This window comes from Ctenocephalides felis, unplaced genomic scaffold (genome assembly GCF_003426905.1).
Source record: "Ctenocephalides felis isolate EL2017-DRISC unplaced genomic scaffold, ASM342690v1 CF-g0.4_SCAFFOLD_01886, whole genome shotgun sequence".
NCBI lineage: Eukaryota > Metazoa > Arthropoda > Insecta > Siphonaptera > Pulicidae > Ctenocephalides > Ctenocephalides felis.
In genome coordinates, this window is record NW_020538040.1 from 125,719,181 (window position 1) to 125,741,149 (window position 21,969).

Sequence of the window (21,969 nt, forward strand, 5' to 3'; positions counted from 1 at the left end):
CTTATGATTTTTTAATTTCATCAGCAGTCTCAGGAAAGAGCTATTTTTATTTCAAAATATATATTAATAAAATATCTATATCAATATCTATATTGCTTCCTATCAAGCAGGCCGAGGTGGGTATTCCAGGCAAATTAACCCAAAGACAAAAGCTCTTACTACTGAGCCACGGAGAAGACGTTACAAAAATTAGCTACTGGTGTATGGCATTGTGCCTTAAGGCAAATTGCTGTAACTTCCCGTACCGTAACAAAATATTTGAGCAATATTAAATGTTTTCAAATAAATTATTATAAATACAGTAACATTGTCTAATATTTATAAGAATTATATAAACTAAATCATAAAGTCAAAAATATTTATTTAAAGTATATAGGTGAGCTCTAAAACATTAGCCAGAATTAAAATTGAAATCTGAATTATTTTCAATACACAAAAAAAAAATTAATTGATTTAATTAAAAATTGTTTTGTCAACACGAGCAGGAAGTTTTTTGAATTATTCAATTCGGATGCTTATTTCTCTCAAAAACTGCCATTTTTTGTACATTTAGCTCTGTATCTTCAAAATAGCTGAGCCTGCCTTTGCCAGAAACTACTAACCACTTCTCCCAATTATTATTAATCGAATGTTTTTTACATCAATCATATCGGATGCTCCGTTCTCTCAAAAACTCGATTTCTATTTTCTGTACTCTTTGTTCTTTATCTCCGTAACGACTGGACCTGTCTTTGCCAAAAACTAATCAGTACATCTCCCTATCAATAGGAATAGAATGTTTTCTGAACCATTCAAATCGGTTGATCCGTGCGCCCGAAAACATGAATCAAAAAATGCTGACACACAAAACGCATACACACACATCAATTTTTTCTGCGCTATGCCAGAATGTTCAGAAACCTTCAAACCGTGGAGAAATGCAAAAATTTTCATTTTCGATAAATACGGGAAGTTAAAAAACTTAATCTAAGGCATTGTTCAAAATAAAGATCCAAAACATTTATACAAATGAAATAATATAAAGTTTCAATATTAGCGTTCAGTCGAAAACTGTCATTTCCGTAAAATTATGATTTTCATTCATTAATGAAGAAATTGAAATGATATTAAAATTATCATTTTATATCCGGAATTCATTTTATATTCATATTTATCAACAAATAATTTTATAATTGGTATGGTTCATTTTCCTAACGCATAAACTATGAAAGTAATTAAAATGAAACAAATAGAAACTAATAGCGCATTACATCGTGCCTTAAGATAAAATTGCTGAAACTTTCTGTACCGTAATTGTTAATTTTTAAAAGCTTCAACATTTTTTGAAAAAAATGTGAAGAAAAATTACTTATTTGATAATTTAGATATTTTTTTGAAAATTTTGAAATCTATTCAAGTCGGTTGATACTAAAAATGTCGAGAATATTTGTCAAAATTATATAAGTGAACCTGCTTTCCTAAAAATTCATTCGATTACTTATTTCGTCAATACAAGCAACATGTTTTTTTAATCATTCTAATCAGATGCTCAAAAACTGAATTGCTATTATTTTATCTTTTTTCCCCGTATCTCCAAAACCGCTGGACCTGACATAGGCGATAACTATTCAGCACGTCTGACCATCAATAGAATCGAATGTTTTCTGAATCATTCAAATCGGTCGATCAGTATTATCAGAATCATCGATGAAGATTTATATCACACACATACATCTTTTTTAAATATTTCAATTAGCATAAGTTAACTAATATTTTCAGCATTTAATTAAACCATGTTGTTTACCGTTTTGTTAAGTTATATAATAAATACTAAAAAAAAATTAATTCTAAGAAACTAAAGCTTTTCAAAAACTTTGTTTTCATTCAAGGCTCAATGTTATGGTGGCAATCTATTAAGCTGTTTTATCATTATGGTTACGTGCAAAGTATCAGATGAACGTAACAAAATTTCAAATAATATTTTAGCAACCAAAAACAAGTTATAAGGTCATCACTACTTTCTTGATATAATTTCAAAATATTTATCTAATGATCAGACGTAATTGAAAAAAAAAAACAAGTGGTGCATGGCATCGTGCCTTAAGGCAAATTGTTGGAACTTCCCGTACCAAATATTAATTTTTTTTAAAAAGTTTTAAAATTGAAATAAAATCAAAAATGAAAATCTTTATATATCTTTACGTTTCAAAAGTTTTTGAACAATTTGGCATACTTATAGAAATGGATTTATGTGTGTGTATTCGCATGCGTGTGCGGATACAAATTATTGTCGACGATTTCGCGAACACGAATCAATCGATTTGAATGATTCAAAAACATCGAATTCGATTCCAACTGATAAAAAGAAGTGCTAATTAGTTTTTGGCCAAGGCGGGTTCAGCTGTTTCAAAGATGCCACAAAAAGGGGCAAAAGTGCCAAAAATGGTAATTCAGTTTTTGAGAAAACAAAGCGTCCGACTTTAAAAATTCAAAAACATTTTACTGTAAATTTTGGGAAGGCAGGTCTAACGGTTTCGGAGATAGAGTGAAAAAGGTGAAAAAATGTCATTTGGCAGTCAAAAATGATCATTAGATACATGCACATCAAATTATCAGATATTTTATAGAGATTTGAATAATAGGTATGTGCCGTATGTGCGTATACCTTAGAAAAAAAATTATAACTTATCCTACGGGAAGTTAAAAAACAATTCATTGCCTGTGGATATGTCCAAAACTGGTTTTAATGAGTTATTTTCATGTTTTTACCACTTTTCTTTCGCTATTTTTAGAAACAATTTATAATAGCGCCATGATTGTTTGTGAATTAAAAATATCTTAAGGCAAATTGCTGGAAGTTCCCGTACCGTAATTAAAAATCTTGGTACGGAACCCAAAAAAAAATTACACAAAATGTGTACACATTATTAAAATCTCTATAAAATATCTGATAATTTGATGTGTATATATCCGCAGACACACACACATATGCATTAATTTTTTCTAAGATATGCCAAAAAGTTCAAAAACCATGAACAATTAGTGAAAGATAATGATTTACTACAAGACTTAGATAATGATAATAAAGGTAAATCAAATATGGATAAAAATAAAATCGAGGAACTTAAATTTGAAATTAAGGTAAGAGATAAAAATATAAAAGATCTTTCTGAAAGGAATAAATGTCTTGAAGAACAATTCAGTATATTGGAGAGAAAATTACATGACAAAAATAATTTTCCAAATAAAAACTTAAATGAAACTGGTGGGGCGCATGGCATCTAGCCTTAAGGCAAATTGCTGGAACTTTCCGTACCAAAAATTATTATTTTTTTAAAAACGATTAACATTTTTGAAAAAAAAATTCTTCGAAAAAATTAGATTTTTGAGAAACTATAAATTTGACAAAAAATTACTTTTTTGAAAAAAAAATAATTGTTTTTTTGAAAAAAAAATGTTTTCTTTATTTAGACATATTTTGGAAATTCTGAACTTTTTTTCAAAGCAATCGTACTGCTTTAACTCCATAGTGACAAAATGTCAAAGCGCATAAGCGCCGCGTCGCCGTCTAACGAATAAACATTGGAACGAAACCCATAGGAATGCAAACAAAATTCTATACTTATTATTAAAATCTCTATAAAATATCTGATAATTTGATGTGCATATGTCTAATGATCATTTTTGACCGCCAAATGTCATTTTTTTTACTTTTTTCATTAGATCTCCGAAACCGCAAGACCTGCCTTTATGAAAATTTGATCAATTCTTTATCTTGTCAATACAAGTAAAACGTTTTATGAATTATTAAAATAAGACGCTCCGTTCTCTTAAAAACTGAGTTACCGTTTTTAGCACTTTTTGCCCCGTATCTTCGGAACGGCTAGACCTGCCTTCGCCAAAAACTAATCAGCACGTCTTCTTATCAATACGAATCGAATGTTTTTTGAATTATTTAAATCGGTTGATCGGTGTTCCCGAAATCGTAGAGGAAAATTTGTATCCGCACACACACACACACACGCACACACACATACATCCATTTTTTCTAAGGTATGCCAAAATATTCAGAAACCTCTGAAACGTAAAAATATATAAAAATTTTCATTTTCGATTTTTTTGCGATTACTATAACTTGCCCTACGGGAAGTTAAAAATGATTGAATTAGAAAAAGATCTCGAATAACACTTAACAATAGGCTTGATTATGATAATCTTCAGTAAGAGTTCGGTAAAAATACGAAACCTTCTTTTGAATATCACAAGAAAGAAATAACTCAACTTAAAAATAAAACTAGCTGTAAGTGGAATTCTGTCTTAAGGCAATTAGGGCATCGTGCCTTAAGGCAAATTGCTGGAACTTCCCGTACCAAAAATTTTTATTTTTTTTAAAAACGATTAACATTTTTGAAAAAAAATTACTTTGAAAAAATAAGATTTTTGAGAAACTATAAATTGGACAAAAAATTAGTTTTTTTTGAAAAAAAAAATATTAAAAAAAAAATTTTTTTTTAAAAAAAAAATTTTTTTTTTGAAAAAAAATTTTTTTTCTTTATTTTGACATATTGTGGAAGATCTGAACTTTTTTTTCAAAACAATCGTACTGCTTTAACTACATAGGGACAAAATGTAAAGCGCGTAAGCGCCGCGTCGCTGTCTAACGCATAAGCATTGGTACGGAACCCATAGGAATGTTAACAAAATGTATACTTATTGTTAAAATCTCTATAAAATATCTGATAATTTGATGTGCATATGTCTAATGATCATTTTTGACCGCCAAATGGCTCATTTTTTTACTTTTTTCTCTATATCTCCGAAACCACTGGACCTACCTTTATGAAAGTTGTATCGATTCTTCATCATGTCAATACAAATAAAATGTTTTTTGAATTATTCAAATCGGACGCTCCGTTCTCTTAAAAACTGAGTTACCGTTTTCGGAACTTTTTGCCCCGTATCTTCGGAACGGCTTGACCTGCCTTTGCCAAAAACTAATCAGCACGTCTCCTTATCAATACGGATCGAATGTTTTTTGAATTATTCAAATCGGTTGATCCGTGTTCCCGAAATCGTCGACGAAAATTTGTATCCGCACATACATACACACACATACATACATACACACACACATACACACACACATACACACACACACACACACACACATACATACATCCATTTTTTCTAAGGTATGCCAAAATGTTCAGAAACCTCTGAAACGTAAAGATATATAAAAAATTTCATTTTCGATTTTTTTGCGATTACTATAACTTACCCTACGGGAAGTTAATTAAAAAATCATCTAAAATAAATTTGCAGCAAGAAAATAAAATCATTGAATTAAGTGTTAACATTCAGTTAATACAGGGATCGCGACAAAGCTCTAAATCCCCCCAAAAAGGTAACAAAAAATTTAAAAAAAGGCCAGTCAAATGTAAATGATGACAATGATCGGATTTCTAAGATGCAAAACCTTGCTTAACTTTTAGGAAATGAATTATCGGAATATCAAGCTTATATTACTAAAGGAGGATAAAATTATAATAAGATAAGAGAAAAAATTAAGGAAATAAAGACTTATTAGAAAAGTAAATGCCAAGAAATAATATTACAAAATTGTAGAAAAAATTTAAAAATTCGCATAATGAGAAGGAAGATATAATGAAATTACTACAGCTATCAGATAATACAACAGCTAACAGTAAAAAACAAATCAATGACCTTCAGAAACAGGTGGATTTATTTGAAAAGATTTTGGATGCCCATCAAACTGTAGTTAAGCTAAACCAGAAAGTATTTGAACTCAACAACAGAGTTGCAAAATTAGAAAAGGAACTAGTGGGGCCTTAAGGCGCATGGCATAGTGGGGCCTTAAGGCGCATGGCATAGGGGTTAGGGGTACTTGGAATTTTTTGGAAGCTCGATACTTATACTCAAGATTATTCTCCCTCACCTCCTGATGTTTTAAAATATTGCTGTTTGGTTATATTAATTTCACAAACCAAACAAAGGTTTCAAAACCTTTGCGACGTAAGTAGTGACATTTGTCTTTTTGAAATCGAGAATTAATAAACGTTACCGGAAAACTGTCGACTGAATTACTGTAAAGAAATATTGTAAAATATCTCATATGATCATGACCAATTGATAGTTCTAGAAATAGGTTTGAATGCAGAAATCTAAGAAATTTATTTCATTAAGGTACAATGATGGATGCAATAGGCTTGCATCCAGTTTTCCCAACGAAATAACAGTATGCATTTTTTCTTGGCCCTTAATTAAAATTTACAGTTAAAATCGCAACTGCTAAAAAAATTAAAATTAAAACTGAATAAAAATTACGTAAATACTTTAGGACATAAATGTCTACCAGACCTGTACGTTCCTAGAGACAGAAACTTTATAAAATTTAAAGATCACTAAATAAGTGAGTTTTTTTTAAAAAAAAGATAAGGAGAGTGAAAATATATCTGGAATCATTTGTGAAAAATTTAGAAAATTAGATAGATAATGATAAATAAATATTCCTTTAATATTATGTATTTCTATATTTTGTGAAAAAAAATTCTTGAAAATCTTCTTGAGGAGGCCCCCAAACAAATTTTAATACGGGGCCCCGCCAAAGCACGCTACGCCTCTGCCTATCATCATTCCATATGTAAAAATATGTATATATATATATATATATATATATATATATATATATACAGTGGCGTCGGAAGGTAAATTGTGATGGGTGGACTCAGATAAATCATGCTAAAATAGTATGAAATGAAAAACAGAGTTTTATGTGCACGATAATATATGATAGCCTGCCACTATCCCTGCCCCCTTTTTTACATATTTGTAATGTATTTTCCTTTCCAAACTTTTGTTCCCATGTGTCCTGATCCTGCGCTTTCAGTTCACTGAGTTCTCTCTTGTCGCGTAAGTCGTCAATCATTTGCATTCTTCTTCTTCCCATTCTTTTCAGTTCATCTATTTTACTTTCGACTACGTCGTATAGTAGGCGCTCCTATTGCAGAACGTGTGCGAACCAGTTTCTTATTCTTTTCAAGATTTTGCTCGGTGTATAGAGTCCTTTCTTCGACCATTTTTCACATGACTTCTTTGTTTGTTATGTTATCCATCCACTTTATCATTTCCATTCGCCTCTCCAGAGCCACGTTTCAAAACTCTTCAGGTAGTTCTTGTCGGCCTTTCTTAGAAGCCATGTCTTTGATCTGTACAGAGCTATGCTCCAGGCATAGCACTTTATCAATCCCTTCCGCAAGTCGAGACTCATTTTGCTCGTCCGTAGCGTTCTTTTCTTCGTGACAGCCAAGCTTGGCTTTTGCGACCCTTATCCTGATTTCTCTCGTGCAGTATCCGTCTCATGGTCAGGATGCTTTCCAGGTATTCGAAAAAATCCGCATCTTCCAATTCTCGATTTTCTACCGTTATCCTCAGGGGCTCATCTCTTTTCGTAATTCTCATAACTTTCGACTTGTCGATGTTGATTTCCATTCTGTATCTTCTACCCACTTCAATGATTCTGCTCATTATGTTTTGTAGCTCTGCGTACTCTATTGTGGTGATGTATCTTCCTCCAATTGAAACATCTCCATGGTAACTTCCCGTAGGGTAATTATAGTAATGGGGCGAAAAATCGAAAATGATTTTTTTTGCATTTCTCGACGTTTTGAAGGTTTCTGAACACTTTGGCATACCTCAGAAAAAATAGATGTGTGTGTGTGTTTTGTATGTCCGCATTTTTACGTCCACGTTTTCGGGCACACGGATCAACCGATTTGAATGGTTCAAAAAACATTTGATTCCTATTGATAGGGAGACGTGCTGATTAGTTTTTGGCAAAGGCAGGTCCAACAGCACGGAGATACGGAGTAAATGGTGCAGGAATACAAATCGAGTAGTTTTTGAGAGAACGGAGTCTGCGATTTGAATGATCTAAAAAACTTTGAATTTGTAATGATTGTGAGAAGAGGTGATTAGTTTTTGTCAAAGGCAGATCCAGCCATTTCAAAAATGGCCGTTTATGAGAGAACTGAGAGTCCGATTTGAATGATTCAAAGAACTTTCTGCTTGTTTTAACAAAATAATTGCTTTTGAAAAGAAATGTTTCAATTTTTTTTTCAAATTTTTTTTTTTTTTTCAATTTTTTTTGTATATCAAAATTGTGATTTTAATTCTGACTAAAGTTCTAAAACTTATTTAACTTTGGCCAATACTTTTCCGGTATGCGAAGTCTAACTGATCGCCTTGTGGTCGCTGCACTTGTTCCTTTTGGTCTTTTTCTGAAGTGCAGGAAGTGCTATCATTGTGACATCCAGAAAGTCCCATGGCTACACGCCCGTTCGTTATGTTTGGTTCAACAATTTGGTCCTTAATCAGTTGTTGCCCAGCTCTTTCAGCAGGCCCGCCGGTATGTCGTCATCTCCCGTTGCTTTCTTTCTTCGCATATCATTTATTCTTCTCACGACTTCGCTTTTCAATATGCTCGGTCCTTTTTCGTTTTCGTCCACCTCTTTTTCTTCTTCGATCTCAATATCGTCAACACGATTTTCTCTATCGTACAGTTTATTAATGTATTTGTCCCACAAGCTGAAAATTTTCTTGTGGTCAGTCATTCTATTTTCATTATCGCCTTCCATTTCGATTATATGCATTTTTCTTTAAGTCTAAGTAATTTCGACTAAAAACGCGTTTTTTTCGTCATTTCTGCAAACAAAATCACACATTTTTGACTTAATTTCGACTAAAAACGCGTTTTTTTCGTCATTTCTGCAAACAAAATCACACATTTTTGAAATATGAATGTGGTTGGAATGAGTGATATCATGTTAACTGATTTCAAATTTCCTGTAAAAAAATGTAATGCTTTAAGAAACATCTTATATTTTGAGATTGTTGGGTGTATGACCGACTATCACAAACTCCGAAAAGTCAATCCACCCATGTCCATCGTTCAAGCAATAGTTTATAAGTTTTACATAGTTTTATTTACATATATTATAATTAAATAAATTTTATAATAAAAATAAATTTATTATTTTCCTCGCTGATTTTTGTCATGTTGAAGTACCAAAAATGATGCAATTTTTGTATGAGATACCTTTAAGGGGGTGAACCATGGGCATGGGTAGATCGGCCTTCCAAAGTAAAAGGTGGTCGGTCATACATTTGGACACTATTGGGGCGCTCTAGATGAGCCAAACCAGGATTTTTCGAAATTATTCCCAATCTTTGGGTCAATGCACGGGACATCAGAATTAATTTTAAAGATACGGTTTCTCCGCAAAGTATCTTATTTTGATCCCTAGTATCCGAAAATCATATGTGCCTATGTGACTTTTTTTACCCATACAAATCGACCCGCCCTAATATATATATATATATATATATATATATATATATATATATATATATATATATATATATATCCTATCAACACGCCTAGTGAAAGATTACAGTCGAGTCTTTGGCTCGGTATTCAAATCTTTTAGTTATTCATAATTTTTTCCAAAAAAATGTTTTTTTCTATTATGTTATAAGTTAAATTTTTTAAAATAATTTTTTGAGTGTTTTTGTCCTGTGGTATGTATAATGTTTCTCTATGTTATAATTAATCTATATTGGTGTTTATATTAGTAAATAAAATTTTCAAATTGTTGTAGTTGCTGAATGATGACACGCATCTTGTGTCAAAACGTATAAATAAAAGTTTTTAATACTTTATACCTTTTTTATTTCGACGAATGGGCTGCTAGTTACTTTGAAATATATATATATATATATATATATATATATATATATATATACTTATATGCATTAATGATATACATTAAAACATACACAATAATCATGCAAAATAGTAAAACATGCCCATTAATCATGTGTATGTTTTACTATTATTTTTGCCAGTTATGAAACTTCTTTTTAAATATATGATTTGAAACACATGATAAAAATTCTATGTTCATATAACAAATAGTGTAATAAAAACAATTTTGTGTTATAAGTATTTTAATTTCAACATAAATATTACTCTTATTTAAAAATAGAGCTTAAATACTATTATCACAGTTTAACCAATTAACCATAAATCATTGAAATAATATTAGATGCAGATTTTAGTAAAATGACTAGCAATTCTTAACCATATTATTTAGTTTGTACATTTCATTTTTCTTTTTTTTGGTTCTTTTTTTTTGGTTCTTTCTTTATCGGTTCTTTCTTTTTCAGTTCTTTCTTTTTCGGTTCTTTCTTTTCAAGTACTTTCTTTTTTGGTTCTTTTCTTTTCGATTCCTGTTTTTTACCAATTTTCTTATTACTTTTTTGTACGGGTATTTCATCTTCAGTAGTATCACTGTCATCACTAAGATAGATCAGTTCGTGTAGTTTACGCTTTTTAGATAAACAAGTCTTTGATGGCTTTATTTTCTTGATTTGTGTTGTGTCATTAGCATTATTTTTCATTTCCTTTGCAGCAGCTTTGGATCTTTCTATAAAATCAGTAATTTTATTATTTTCCTCGATTGTTAATGCACCTCTGTTCTGATTATTGTTTGATCCACAATTTGTGCATTTGCTGAACTGATAACTGAATGTTCCAGGTTTTAGTTTACATTCAGCATCATTCTCAAGAACATCCAATGTTTTTTGAGATGACTCAATTACATTTTTATCCATTTGCATAGACTTCATATTTAATGAAGTAATGTTAGAAATATTTTCTGCTCCAGGCATAGAAGTAAGAACGTTGACCTTTTCAGGATCATCAACAGACTGTTCATCTGTTCCATCAACATTATTTAAATTAAATCCATTATTAGCATCTTTATTAACTAAAACTCCTTCTGATAAATTATTAGTTTTTACAATCCCTATGTTATCTGTATCATGCACCTCTTTGTTATCAGATATAAGATTAAGTGAATTATCTTCCATTTTTTCATAAAGTTCTGGCAAATCAATCTTGAATGATATTTCAAATTGAGGATTTGAACATTGCACAATATGGTTGGTTTCTTTTTCTACCATTTTTGTAAAACTTTCATAGGTGATTTCATTCTCAACCGATATGTCAAAATGGTTCATATTTTTGTTTAATGCTTCATCACAGAGAATATCTTTTATAATTTCTGTTTTTTCCTCAAAATTTTCAGTATGTGTAACATTAACAGCTATATTTTCTATTGGTAATGCTTGTTTAATATTTGAATTACTGTTATCATTTTTTAAGACTTCATTGAGATCATAACTGCTATTAAATGTATAAGGTGAAGATTCTGTATTTAAACTTTTGTTGAAATCTATGTTTTCTTTGTCAAATTTTTCTACTGACAATGTTTCTACACCTAATCCATTTTCATTCTTAAGTGTTAGAAGTCTTAAATCATGTGTAATGTAAGTATTTCTAGGGTCATTATAAATTTTACTATTACCACATTTTATTGCATTTATATCTATCATATTACTACCTTCAATCTTTTCTACAGACAGTATTTGAACATTTGAATTCTTCGAACTCTGGTGACAAATAAGTTGCTCTGAATAAAATGATTTATTATCATATTTACTATTTGCTTGAAGTTTATTGAAATCCTTTTTTATACAAGGAGTTGAATTGAAATCTAAAGTATTCATCCCATCATTCTCTTTTACTAATAACATATCCTGTTTACAAGCAAGTTTCCTTTTTGATCGTTTTCTCTTGCTAGTAATAGAATTTTTAATTTTGTTCTGAATGGTATCAATGGAGGGCTCGTCATTAAACATTTGATTAGTGTCAAAAATATTTGGTAAGTTTTCAATCCTTGAATTACTATTTGGCTGTTGATCTTCGTCATCTATTATAAATAATCCTCGATCTTCTGATTGAATGTTCAATTTACTTACATTCAATATATCCTGTTCAAAAGCAAGTTCTCTTTTAGATTGTTTTCTTTGGCTAGTAATAGAATTTTTACTAGTAATAAATTTTTTAATTCTGTCCTGAATGGTATCATCGTAGGGCTTCTCATTAAAATTTTTACTAGTGCCAAACTTATTCGGTAATTTCTCAATCCTTGAATTACTATTCGGTTGAGAATCTTCTTCATCTATTATAAATAATCCTCGATCTTCAGATTGAATGTTGAATTGATTTTGCACTTCTTTTAACTCACATCTATCACTATTTGAAGATTTTTTATTATGATTATTACTCAAAAGGTCAATATCATCAATTGCAATCTTTGAACTATTTATATGGTTTGCAGCAGCAAATTTATTATTTTTTTTATTAAATACTTTTGATGCCTGTTCATGTTTCTTCGGCAAAATTTTATCTTTCTCTGCAAATGTGTTGTTTTTAGGTTGATGCTCTAGCATAGGGTAACAAGAATCAACACACTTAGAATAAAAGGAGAATCTATTGCTGAGTATAGAATTATAAATATTATACTTAATGTCATGCAATATGAACATTTCCATTATTTTCAGTAAAATATTTTTGAAACATTTTCCTTTAGATTGTCTCAACTGTTCAATATATGATTTTAACATCTTATTCTTATTCATTGAATTCACCGTCGTCAATTCCAAATCATCCTCATGTTTAAATAACTGAATCAAAACGTCAGGTACCTCTTTTGCATGCAGTTTCAAATATGAAGTAAATAAATTCGATTTATTTTTCTCTAATTGACTTTCGAATTCATTGCATAATTCCTTTGACTTAGATACTTCTGAGGAATTTAATATACCATGCATTTCTTCTATAAAATTGCTACCATCAGATAAATAATTTAATAAATGTTTAATCACTCCAATTTGATTTGAACATTTAGATTTATCTAATAGATAATTTATCATTGCATCCAGTATGTTCGAAGTACAGGAACTTGTAGAATCAATATTGGTTAAATGTGATTTAAAGTTTTCAAAGCATTTTAAAAGGTGGTCATTTTTATGATTTGCACATAGATCATCACATTTGATATCTTGCAATTTATCAGGAGTTCGTCTTAATGTATTTGACTTTTCAGAGCACATTGGACAGCAATTGTTGAACTGAAAAATAATTATTATAGTGTATCATATAAAGAAATAGTAAGTCATCATAGTGTAATATAAGAATAATGATTAAAAGTGAAAATATTTCTTCAACTTTTAAGTAGTTAATAAAGGAATTGAGTATACTCTTTAAATAGGGTAGAGCGGGGCTTAAAGGTCCACAGGTAAAAAGGTTCATTATCAATATCTCAAAAACCAGTAAAGTTAAGAATTTTTTAACAGCAATATTTGAAAGTAAAGAGAAAAAATGTATAATCAGCGATCATCTTGATTCTTACGACATTGCTATTGGGAGATAAACGGCAATGATTGAAAATCCATGACAAAAGTATTTTATTTCTTTGTGAGCACAGTGGTTTAGTTTGCGATACCTTAATATTAATTTTAAGTACTCGTTATTCAGTTGTTTTATAAGATGTATAGTTAATTTGAAGATAGATTCAAAATTTTTATTTTTTTTATAGCCATTATAAAAGCTGACCCTGAGGACCAACTAAACCTTTACCCTGGCAAAGGTATAAAAAATAAAAAAAATTACAAGAGATAAACACTCCAACTTTGCTGATGAATTCCAAATCAAGGTCATTTAGTGTTATCTCCGTAAAAAATGCACCAATGACATTTATAATTGCATTGGTTGAATAATGTAACTATTACTTCATCGGAGCTGTCTGTCCCATGGCCGTCCCAGATTACCCCGCCTACGGGGTAAAAAGGACCAAGTAACAAATTTTGAAAAAAACACCAGAGAAATATTTCTACAATGATGAATTTTTACGGAACTAGTCAAATAGTTGTTTCTTTGATATGTGTTATTTGTTGTGATATAATTGCGGTTTGATTTTCACAATATAAATGCACAAAGTCAAATTGGACCTTCATGCCCTGCCCTACACTATTTGAAAAATTTAATGCCTGACATGGGGGTATAATATAACTGCTCTCAATAATAAATAACTTTATAAATAAACCTCCACTTACCATTGTAAGAGATATTTTTATATCTAGTTAACAGTTAAAAAGTGATTGAATAATAACAATAAATACTAAATTGAATTATTTCTTATTATCACAGACGATATGGTTTGACAACCGATAAAAAAAAACATTTATTTATACTGATTAACATTGACTAACAACACGACCAACACATAACCCCATTTTAACTCGGTTTGGTATATTGCATTCCCATTGCTATCCAAAGCATTGAACCAATGAACAGTCAATTTAACGAACTGCCGCTGCCGGCTGCTGCCAACACTTGAATATGTAGCGACCTGGCAACCCACATCGCACCTCAATTTGACAGTTAAACATTATCTTTGGCTCATCATGTTGGCAACACTACGCGAGAACCAAAGTGCAAGCTTTAGGGTCGGAACTCTCTCTTCCGTCTGCTGCCGAACAGTTTCTATAATTGGTGACCCCGAAAGTGAATAAAAAACACGCATAAAGTGAGAAGGAAGTGAAACATGTGCATAATTTACAAGTGAGCAAGAAATACAGAACGTTCTAGTACCTACAATGGAGATTCCGACCACGCACATTGAAATCAACAACAACACGTGCTCAATAAATCACTCATTAACCTGGAAAATGAGTCGATTATAAGCACCACGGCAGCGGACAGGGAGCACCAAGCAAACATGGCAAACGCCATACAACACGGCCACAATCAAGCGAACAACGCACCAAGCAAACATGGCAGCAACCGCCATACAAAACGGCCACAAGCAAGCAAACAATGCTCCAAGCAAACATGGCAAACGTCATACAACACGGCCACAATCAAGCGAACAACGCACCAAGCAAACATGGCAGCAATCATGCAGCAATCGCCATACAAAACGGCCACAAGCAAGCGAACAACGCACCAAGCAAACATGGCAGCAACCGCCATACAAAACGGCCACAAGCAAGCAAACGATGCACCAAACAACATGGCGACCGCCAGCAAAAACGGCCACGGCCACAAACAAACAAAAATTAATCAAACAAAAACTTAAAAAAAAAAACTCAACAAAAATTTACAAGAAAATTCAAGATGGCAGCCCGAAGTTCAAGATAAACTTTTCGCCGGGGGAGAGTGATCTGTAGCGACCTGGCAACCCACATCGCACCTCAATTTGACAGTTAAACATTATCTTTGGCTCATCATGTTGGCAACACTACGCGAGAACCAAAGTGCAAGCTTTAGGGTCGGAACTCTCTCTTCCGTCTGCTGCCGAACAGTCAACATCATAAATTACAATACTTTCCTTTTCATTTTCAATACTTAAATATTATGTACATCTTATAAATAATAAATATAATCGCACGTAGTGTTGTTACTATTTCATTACAAATAAAATATATTATATATAGACCACAGTTTCTATAAATATAATGCTAATGCATCATGCTGGCAACCCTAGACAATACTAGCTGTAAGTGGAATTCTGTCTTGCAAATTGCTGGAACTTCCCGTAACAAAAATTATTATTTTTTTAAAAACGATTAACATTTTTGAAAAAAATTTACTTCGAAAAAATTAGATTTTTGAGAAAATATAAATTTGACAAAAAATTACTTTTTTTTGAAAAAAAAAAAATTATTTGAAAAAAAAAATCTTTTTCGAAAGAAAAAATTTTTTTTTGAAAACAAAAAATTTTTTTGATAAAAAAATGTTTTCTTCATTTTGACATATTTTGGAAATTCTGAACTTTTTTTCAAAGCAATCGTACTGCTTTAACTGCATAGAGATAAAATGTCAAGCGCGTAAGCGACGCGCCGCCGTCTAACTCATAAGCATTGGTACGGAACCCATAGAAATGTAAAAAAAAATTATACTTATTGTTAAAATCTCTATAAAATATCTGATAATTTGATGTGCATATGTCTAATGATCATTTTTAACCGCCGAATGGCATTTTTTTTACTTTTTTATTAGATCTCCGAAACCGCTAGACCTGCCTTCATGAAAATTTGATCAATTCTTTATCTTGTCAATACAAGTAAAATGTTTTTTGAATTATTCAAATTGGACGCTCCGTTCTCTTAAAAACTGTTTTCGGCACTTTTTGCCCCGTATCTTCGGAACGGCTAGACCTGTCTTCGCCAAAAACTAATCAGTACGTCTCCTTATCAATACGTATCAAATGCTTAAAAATGAATTATTCAAATCGGTTGATCCGTGTTCCCGAAATCGTCGACGAAAATTTGTATCCGCACACACATACATACACGCACACACACACACACACATACACACACACCCACACACACACACACATACATCCATTTTTTCTAATAAGGTATGCCAAAATATTCAGAAACCTCTGAAACGTTTACGTAAAGATATATAAAAATTTTCATTTTCGATTTTTTTGCAATTACTATAACTTGCCCTACGGGAAGTTAATAATAACTAGTGGGGCGCATGACCACCACTATTATGCTTATTTATGCACTATTATGCTTATTTATCTATGCGCATGGCATCGTGCCTTAAGGCAAATTGCTGGAATTTCCCGTACCGTAATTAAAAATTCGAGGTATGAAAATAATATATAATTGTTTTAAATAATTTTAAATAGATTATTTATTATAAATACATACTGTAAATTTATATGTGCTTATTGGGCGACGAGCGTATTCTACAAGCATCTTATGTGTATGCTTACAAAAAATTTTTTTAATTTTTTTTTTAAATTTGATTTTTTTGATAATTTTTGAATTAAAAAAAATCGTTTCTTTTATTTTTTGAGAATTTGAAAATTTTTGAAAATGTTTGATTTTTTTTGAAAATTTCGAAATATTCTCAAATTTTTGTAAGAAATCGTTTTTTTTTAATTTTGATGTTGTTCAAAGGGTATGGGCGTGTTTCCATACAGAATTGGCCCCACCCTGGTATTTAGATAATTTTGATGCCATTTTATAGGTATTTTTGAGAAAATTCGAAATACCAAATTTCAAATCCGTAGCTCATTATTTGGCCGAGATATCAGTGAAAACATGTGAAAGTGGCCCCTTTTTTCAAACATACTTTTTGTCGGAAATATGAGAGATATCGAAAAACTGTTAACGTCATTCTATTTGTACTGATCTTGTCTATGTTGTTCATAACAAATAATGTGAAAAAATTATTTGTTAGTGCGTGAAACGATGAAAATAATTTTTCATTTTCCATTTTCTACTAGTGCGGCTTGTTTGACTACTTTTATATTAGCATCATTCAAAAGCCTGTACATTTTTCTTCTATTATTCAAAAATTCATTTAAATCTAAGTGGAACTTTGGGAGAAAAGTTGGAAAAACTTAAGATAGTGCGCGCGCTACCAGTTCAAGAACGCCCATATAAAGTCGCTTTGCAAGAGCGACGCGCAAGCATAAGGCTCGTCGTTACTGCGCGTCCCGACAAATTATGTATATAAGTATGGAAATATTTAACCAAAATTTAACCGAAATTTCATTATATTTAACCAAAAAATTTCAAAAATTTAATCAAAATTTCATTATATTATTAATTTATATGTATATATACTATAACAATATAATAAATATTTTCACATTCAAAATTTCTTAAGAAATTAAGTAAAAAAAAATCGCTACAAACAGAAAATAATTTGATAAAAAAATTTTATAATTAATAGTTTAACTAATTTGTATTAAACGTTCCTATTATTGTAATAAACATACATATATGCACAAAAGGATATTGTAATGATTTTTGTTTCTTTCCTTTTCGAACTGAACCGGAACAAACATGAGAACCGTTTTCTTAATTTTAGCGTTCCGGTAAAAAAAAATATTAGCACAACACTGCTGTATATATATAAAATTTATACAATGGTACATCAAACAGTGAACGTGGATGAATATATTATAAGATATTTTTATCCTTGCATTTAGGCCTATATAATATTTCTTTATTTTTATTTTGAAATTATTAACATCACTTTTATATTGCTCGAAAGTTCATTATAAATTTTTGTTGTGCTCCATATAACATTTCCGCTCATTTTGTTATTTTCTATTGTGTTTAATGTGAATATTTCCATATAAAATCGAGAACGTATAAAACAAGTACTATGTGAAACGAGGGATAAGTGTTTATACATTATATTTTCCATTTTATTTATAAAATATATAGTTATTTATTTTACATAATTTACAACTCTAATAGATGAATATTAACTATATAATCTAGATTTTAAATTATATATTATTGATTTTAAAACAATTTTACTTGAGCAGGGTTCATTCTGGATCATCTGCAAAAAAAAAAATTCAAGCTTTATTAACATCATGTTTCATGTTTATGATAATAGATGGATTATTATTAATTGAAATTAGTTTTTGTATGAAATGTTATCAAAGAAAATTCTACATTTTCATTTCAGAATAAATACCAAATATTTTACCAATTTTAGATTCTTGTTGAGAAGTGAATATTTCAGGTGATTCTTCAGCAACTGTTAGTTCTTTCCTTGCAGAACTTATCTTACGTGTAATTCTTTAGAATGTGGTTGACTAGGAATACCTTCAGCCACTAAACTGGCTGAAGAAAGCAAGACCGACACTTGTTCTGGAGTTGGACACCCAGCAATAATTATTTCATCAGAGGTATAGCCACCATTGTTTAAATTCTGTTCTAGCTTTACAAATGCCCCTACAACATTATTCTACAAAGCACAAGAGATTAAATTAAAAATGAATATTAAAAAGTAATTAAAAAGTTCTGCATGTTTTAAGTAATATATGTAAGCCATTTCTAGCAATGCATATATTAAGTTCAGATATGTAAAAATAAAACATTTTTCATGAAACTTTAAATTCAATATAATAATATTATATTGATCTTCTAGGATATTGACATTAATACAATATATTAAATAATTAAATTAAAATAATATATTTATTTATTTTAGAATAAGCGACATACCCTAATAGGCCTGAACAGTATGAATTCAGTATCCTTGTTCGAAAGGTACAACTGAAGGGACCTTTGAAGACCAGCAAGCCTGGCTTTCATTAATTTTGAGTTTCCTGTACTATCGCACCAATCTCTTTGGTCCAGCCCAAGGTTGTGATTTAAGTGTAGTTGACAGCTTGTTTTCATCTACATTTTGAAAAAATGTTGCAACCTAGAATTCAATAAAGCTACAGATAATAGTACTCAAGATTTTGACTGACACATATTTTGCAGATTTTAAATGAAATTATTATAATATTAAATTCCTGATACATGCAAATAATGAAATTAATAAATAGGAATTAAGATTGAACTGCTATCGTTAGTAATGTTCATTAATTTAATACATTCACGCCGGCGTGGGCCACCGGTTTCCCGCACAACACTGTTCCACCGGGCGGCGCGGGCCGCCGGTGACCCACATTTCGGAGACAATAACCACGCGCCACCTCAGAGATAAACATACCAAAATCGGGCCCGGCGTGAATGTGCGAATTTAGGTCAAAATTTTAATTAGGTATAAATAAAGTTTTTCCTTTCACTAAAAACTAATCATGCGATTTCTAATTGATATTTTTCAAACAGACTTATATTATCCGTGATTGTATTAATTATAGCGGATAAACACGCGGTTGTACCTATGTCCTAAAAGCGCTGCTCATCATTCTTAATACATTTCTAAACCTTAATACATTTTTATAATTCAAGCATTTTCAGTAGAACTATAATATTTTAGGGTTTTCGTTTACGGTTTCAACTTCCTGTAGGGTATGTTATAGTATAGTAATCTAAAAATGAACATTTTTCCATATCTTAACAACTCAAAGCTTTTTGAATATTTTGGCATGTGTGTGCGTGTGGATACAAACTTTCGTCGACGATTTCGAGAGTACAGATCAACCGATTTCTTTGATTCAAATAACATTCGATTCGTATTGACGAAGAGACGAACTGATTAGTTTTTGGCTAAGGAAGGCCCAGCTTTTCGAAAATATGGGGCAAAAATGGTAGTTTTTGAGAAAACGGAGCATCCGATTAGGATAATTTAAAAATATTCAAACAAATTTTTCAAAAATTCTAAAGCTCACTTATATACGTCAAACAAATAATTTTAACTTCGCAATTCAAATATTTGTATTTTATTCTAATCAATTCTTAGAAATATGAGATAATATGCTCTCTCCCTAAGCTGACACGACTTTTGTTCATACACATATGTTTACATTCCTTATAAACATAGTATAGTTTGTATGCACAATTATAAACACAGGGTCCGACAGATATAATGGATGGATTTCCAAGAATTATAAATATTAAATGACAACATTAACCAAAATGTTTGTTTTGCTAAATGTTTAGAGGGTTAGGTCAGCTCTGAAGTTTTTCATATCAAATATTGTCATTTCAGGCAGCATCTTTGCAAATTCTGCTTTAAATGCTTTTTAAGGCATAGATGGCTTGAGGACAGTTAGTGTACATTCTTTTTTCCAGGATGAACCTTAGAAAAAAATCACATGGAGATAGATTGAGCAAAAGTTCTGACTGACATGTTATGTGAAATGATGTGGCCTGGAAACATTTGAATTCACTTGATCTGTGCGAAGTGTCCCTTCCTTGTTAAAACTACATCTCACCATTCAATTGCTTTAACATAAGTTGCACAAAGGTCTGTGACATGTGAAATTAACAAGCGGAAATCACTGTAACAGCCATACCATGATTTCCATACACAAGAATGAAGACACCATCAAAGAATGAGCTGACATGTAACTATACGTCTTTGGAAATAATGACTACTAAAACATTATTTTATAGTGTACTCACAAAGCTCCAATACATTTTCTAACTCTATCCATATAGACAACAATGGACGCTTGTAATCAATCCATTATTTGCTGGACCCTATATTACACATCTACGAAATATGTATGATTAAATTTATTTATACAAATTTATAATAATCTTTACATAATATAAGAATAAAAATAAAAATTTGAAAATATTTAAAACAATATCAATCATTGATTAATTTGTTTTGTTATTTATTGATTGTTGAATAATATGTTTAATAAACCTCTAATGATTAATTACGAAATGAGAAGTTCATCAATTTTCCCATAAATAATAATACAAGGCTACCAGTTTTAATATTTAGTTAAAAAGAAACAGCCCGGCCGATCTTTGCCAAAAACTGATCAGCAAAATGGCCAACTGATATCTTCTGTACCTTTTATAAATTTTCAAAATAGATTCAGGATTTTGTGCGGAAACGTAAACAAATTCTTTTGCACTTTTCTGCTAATTATAAAGTAACGATTTGGCAAATTGATAAACGCGAGTTTTATTGAATAGCTTTTGAATCTTTAAAGTTCTGCTTACATATAAATGGCGAAAACAAACTTCACCTTTGAGAAATTAAACAAGAAAAAATGTGTACATTTAAAAAAAAATCCTTTTGCTTATTTTTTATGTAAAATATAAATACAGCAAATATGCTTTTACAATATTTGATATTTTGCTATGCATTTGTATGTAATACACTTAAAATAACTGAAATTCTCTTACCTTATTATTGAAATCAAGAAGAGGTGCAGCCAATAAAATAGTTGATGTTCGAATAAAATTTTCACAGGAAGTTTTCAGTTGACGATCAACATCTTTACGAGAATCTAGCAATTGTTCCTTTACTTGGGGCGTTCCATCAAGTAAAAACTCCAAAATCGCATTATTAGTTCCCAAAGAAAACAATTGCTTTCGCTTCTGAAGTAAACCAAAAGCAGCAGTCTTCACTTTGCTAAAATCCAATCGCATTTCTTTCACAGTAAAATCAACTTGAAATGGGGGCAATTTGTTCGCGTAAGATCAGTAGATGTTTGATTTGGAATAATTCACCATCAACAATTGTCTAAAAGTTAATTAAAATCATGGTAATAATTTGATAGTAATTTAAAAAAAAAGTTATATATTTATATGAAAAAT

General features: G+C 30.7%; 1 protein-coding gene across 1 annotated transcript; it reads right to left on the minus strand.

Annotated features, from left to right (window-relative positions):
• Positions 1-19,069: 19,069 nt before the first annotated feature.
• On the minus strand, positions 19,070-21,826 carry LOC113375863 (conserved oligomeric Golgi complex subunit 3-like). Its single transcript, XM_026615812.1, has 2 exons — positions 21,556-21,826; positions 19,070-19,162 (listed from the first exon to the last, which is right to left on the minus strand). The coding sequence occupies exons 1-2, from the start codon at positions 21,799-21,801 to the stop codon at positions 19,070-19,072; spliced, it is 339 nt and encodes a 112-aa protein (XP_026471597.1). The 5' UTR covers positions 21,802-21,826.
• Positions 21,827-21,969: the final 143 nt, after the last annotated feature.

Coding starts and splice junctions, on each gene's coding strand:
- LOC113375863 (XM_026615812.1), bottom strand. CDS start 21,801: ATGCGATTGGATTTTAGCAAAGTGAAGACTGCTGCTTTTGGTTTACTT. Junction 19,163..21,555: donor TTCTTGATTTCAATAATAAG/GTAAGAGAATTT, acceptor ATTGAATTCTAG/GTTGCAACATTTTTTCAAAA.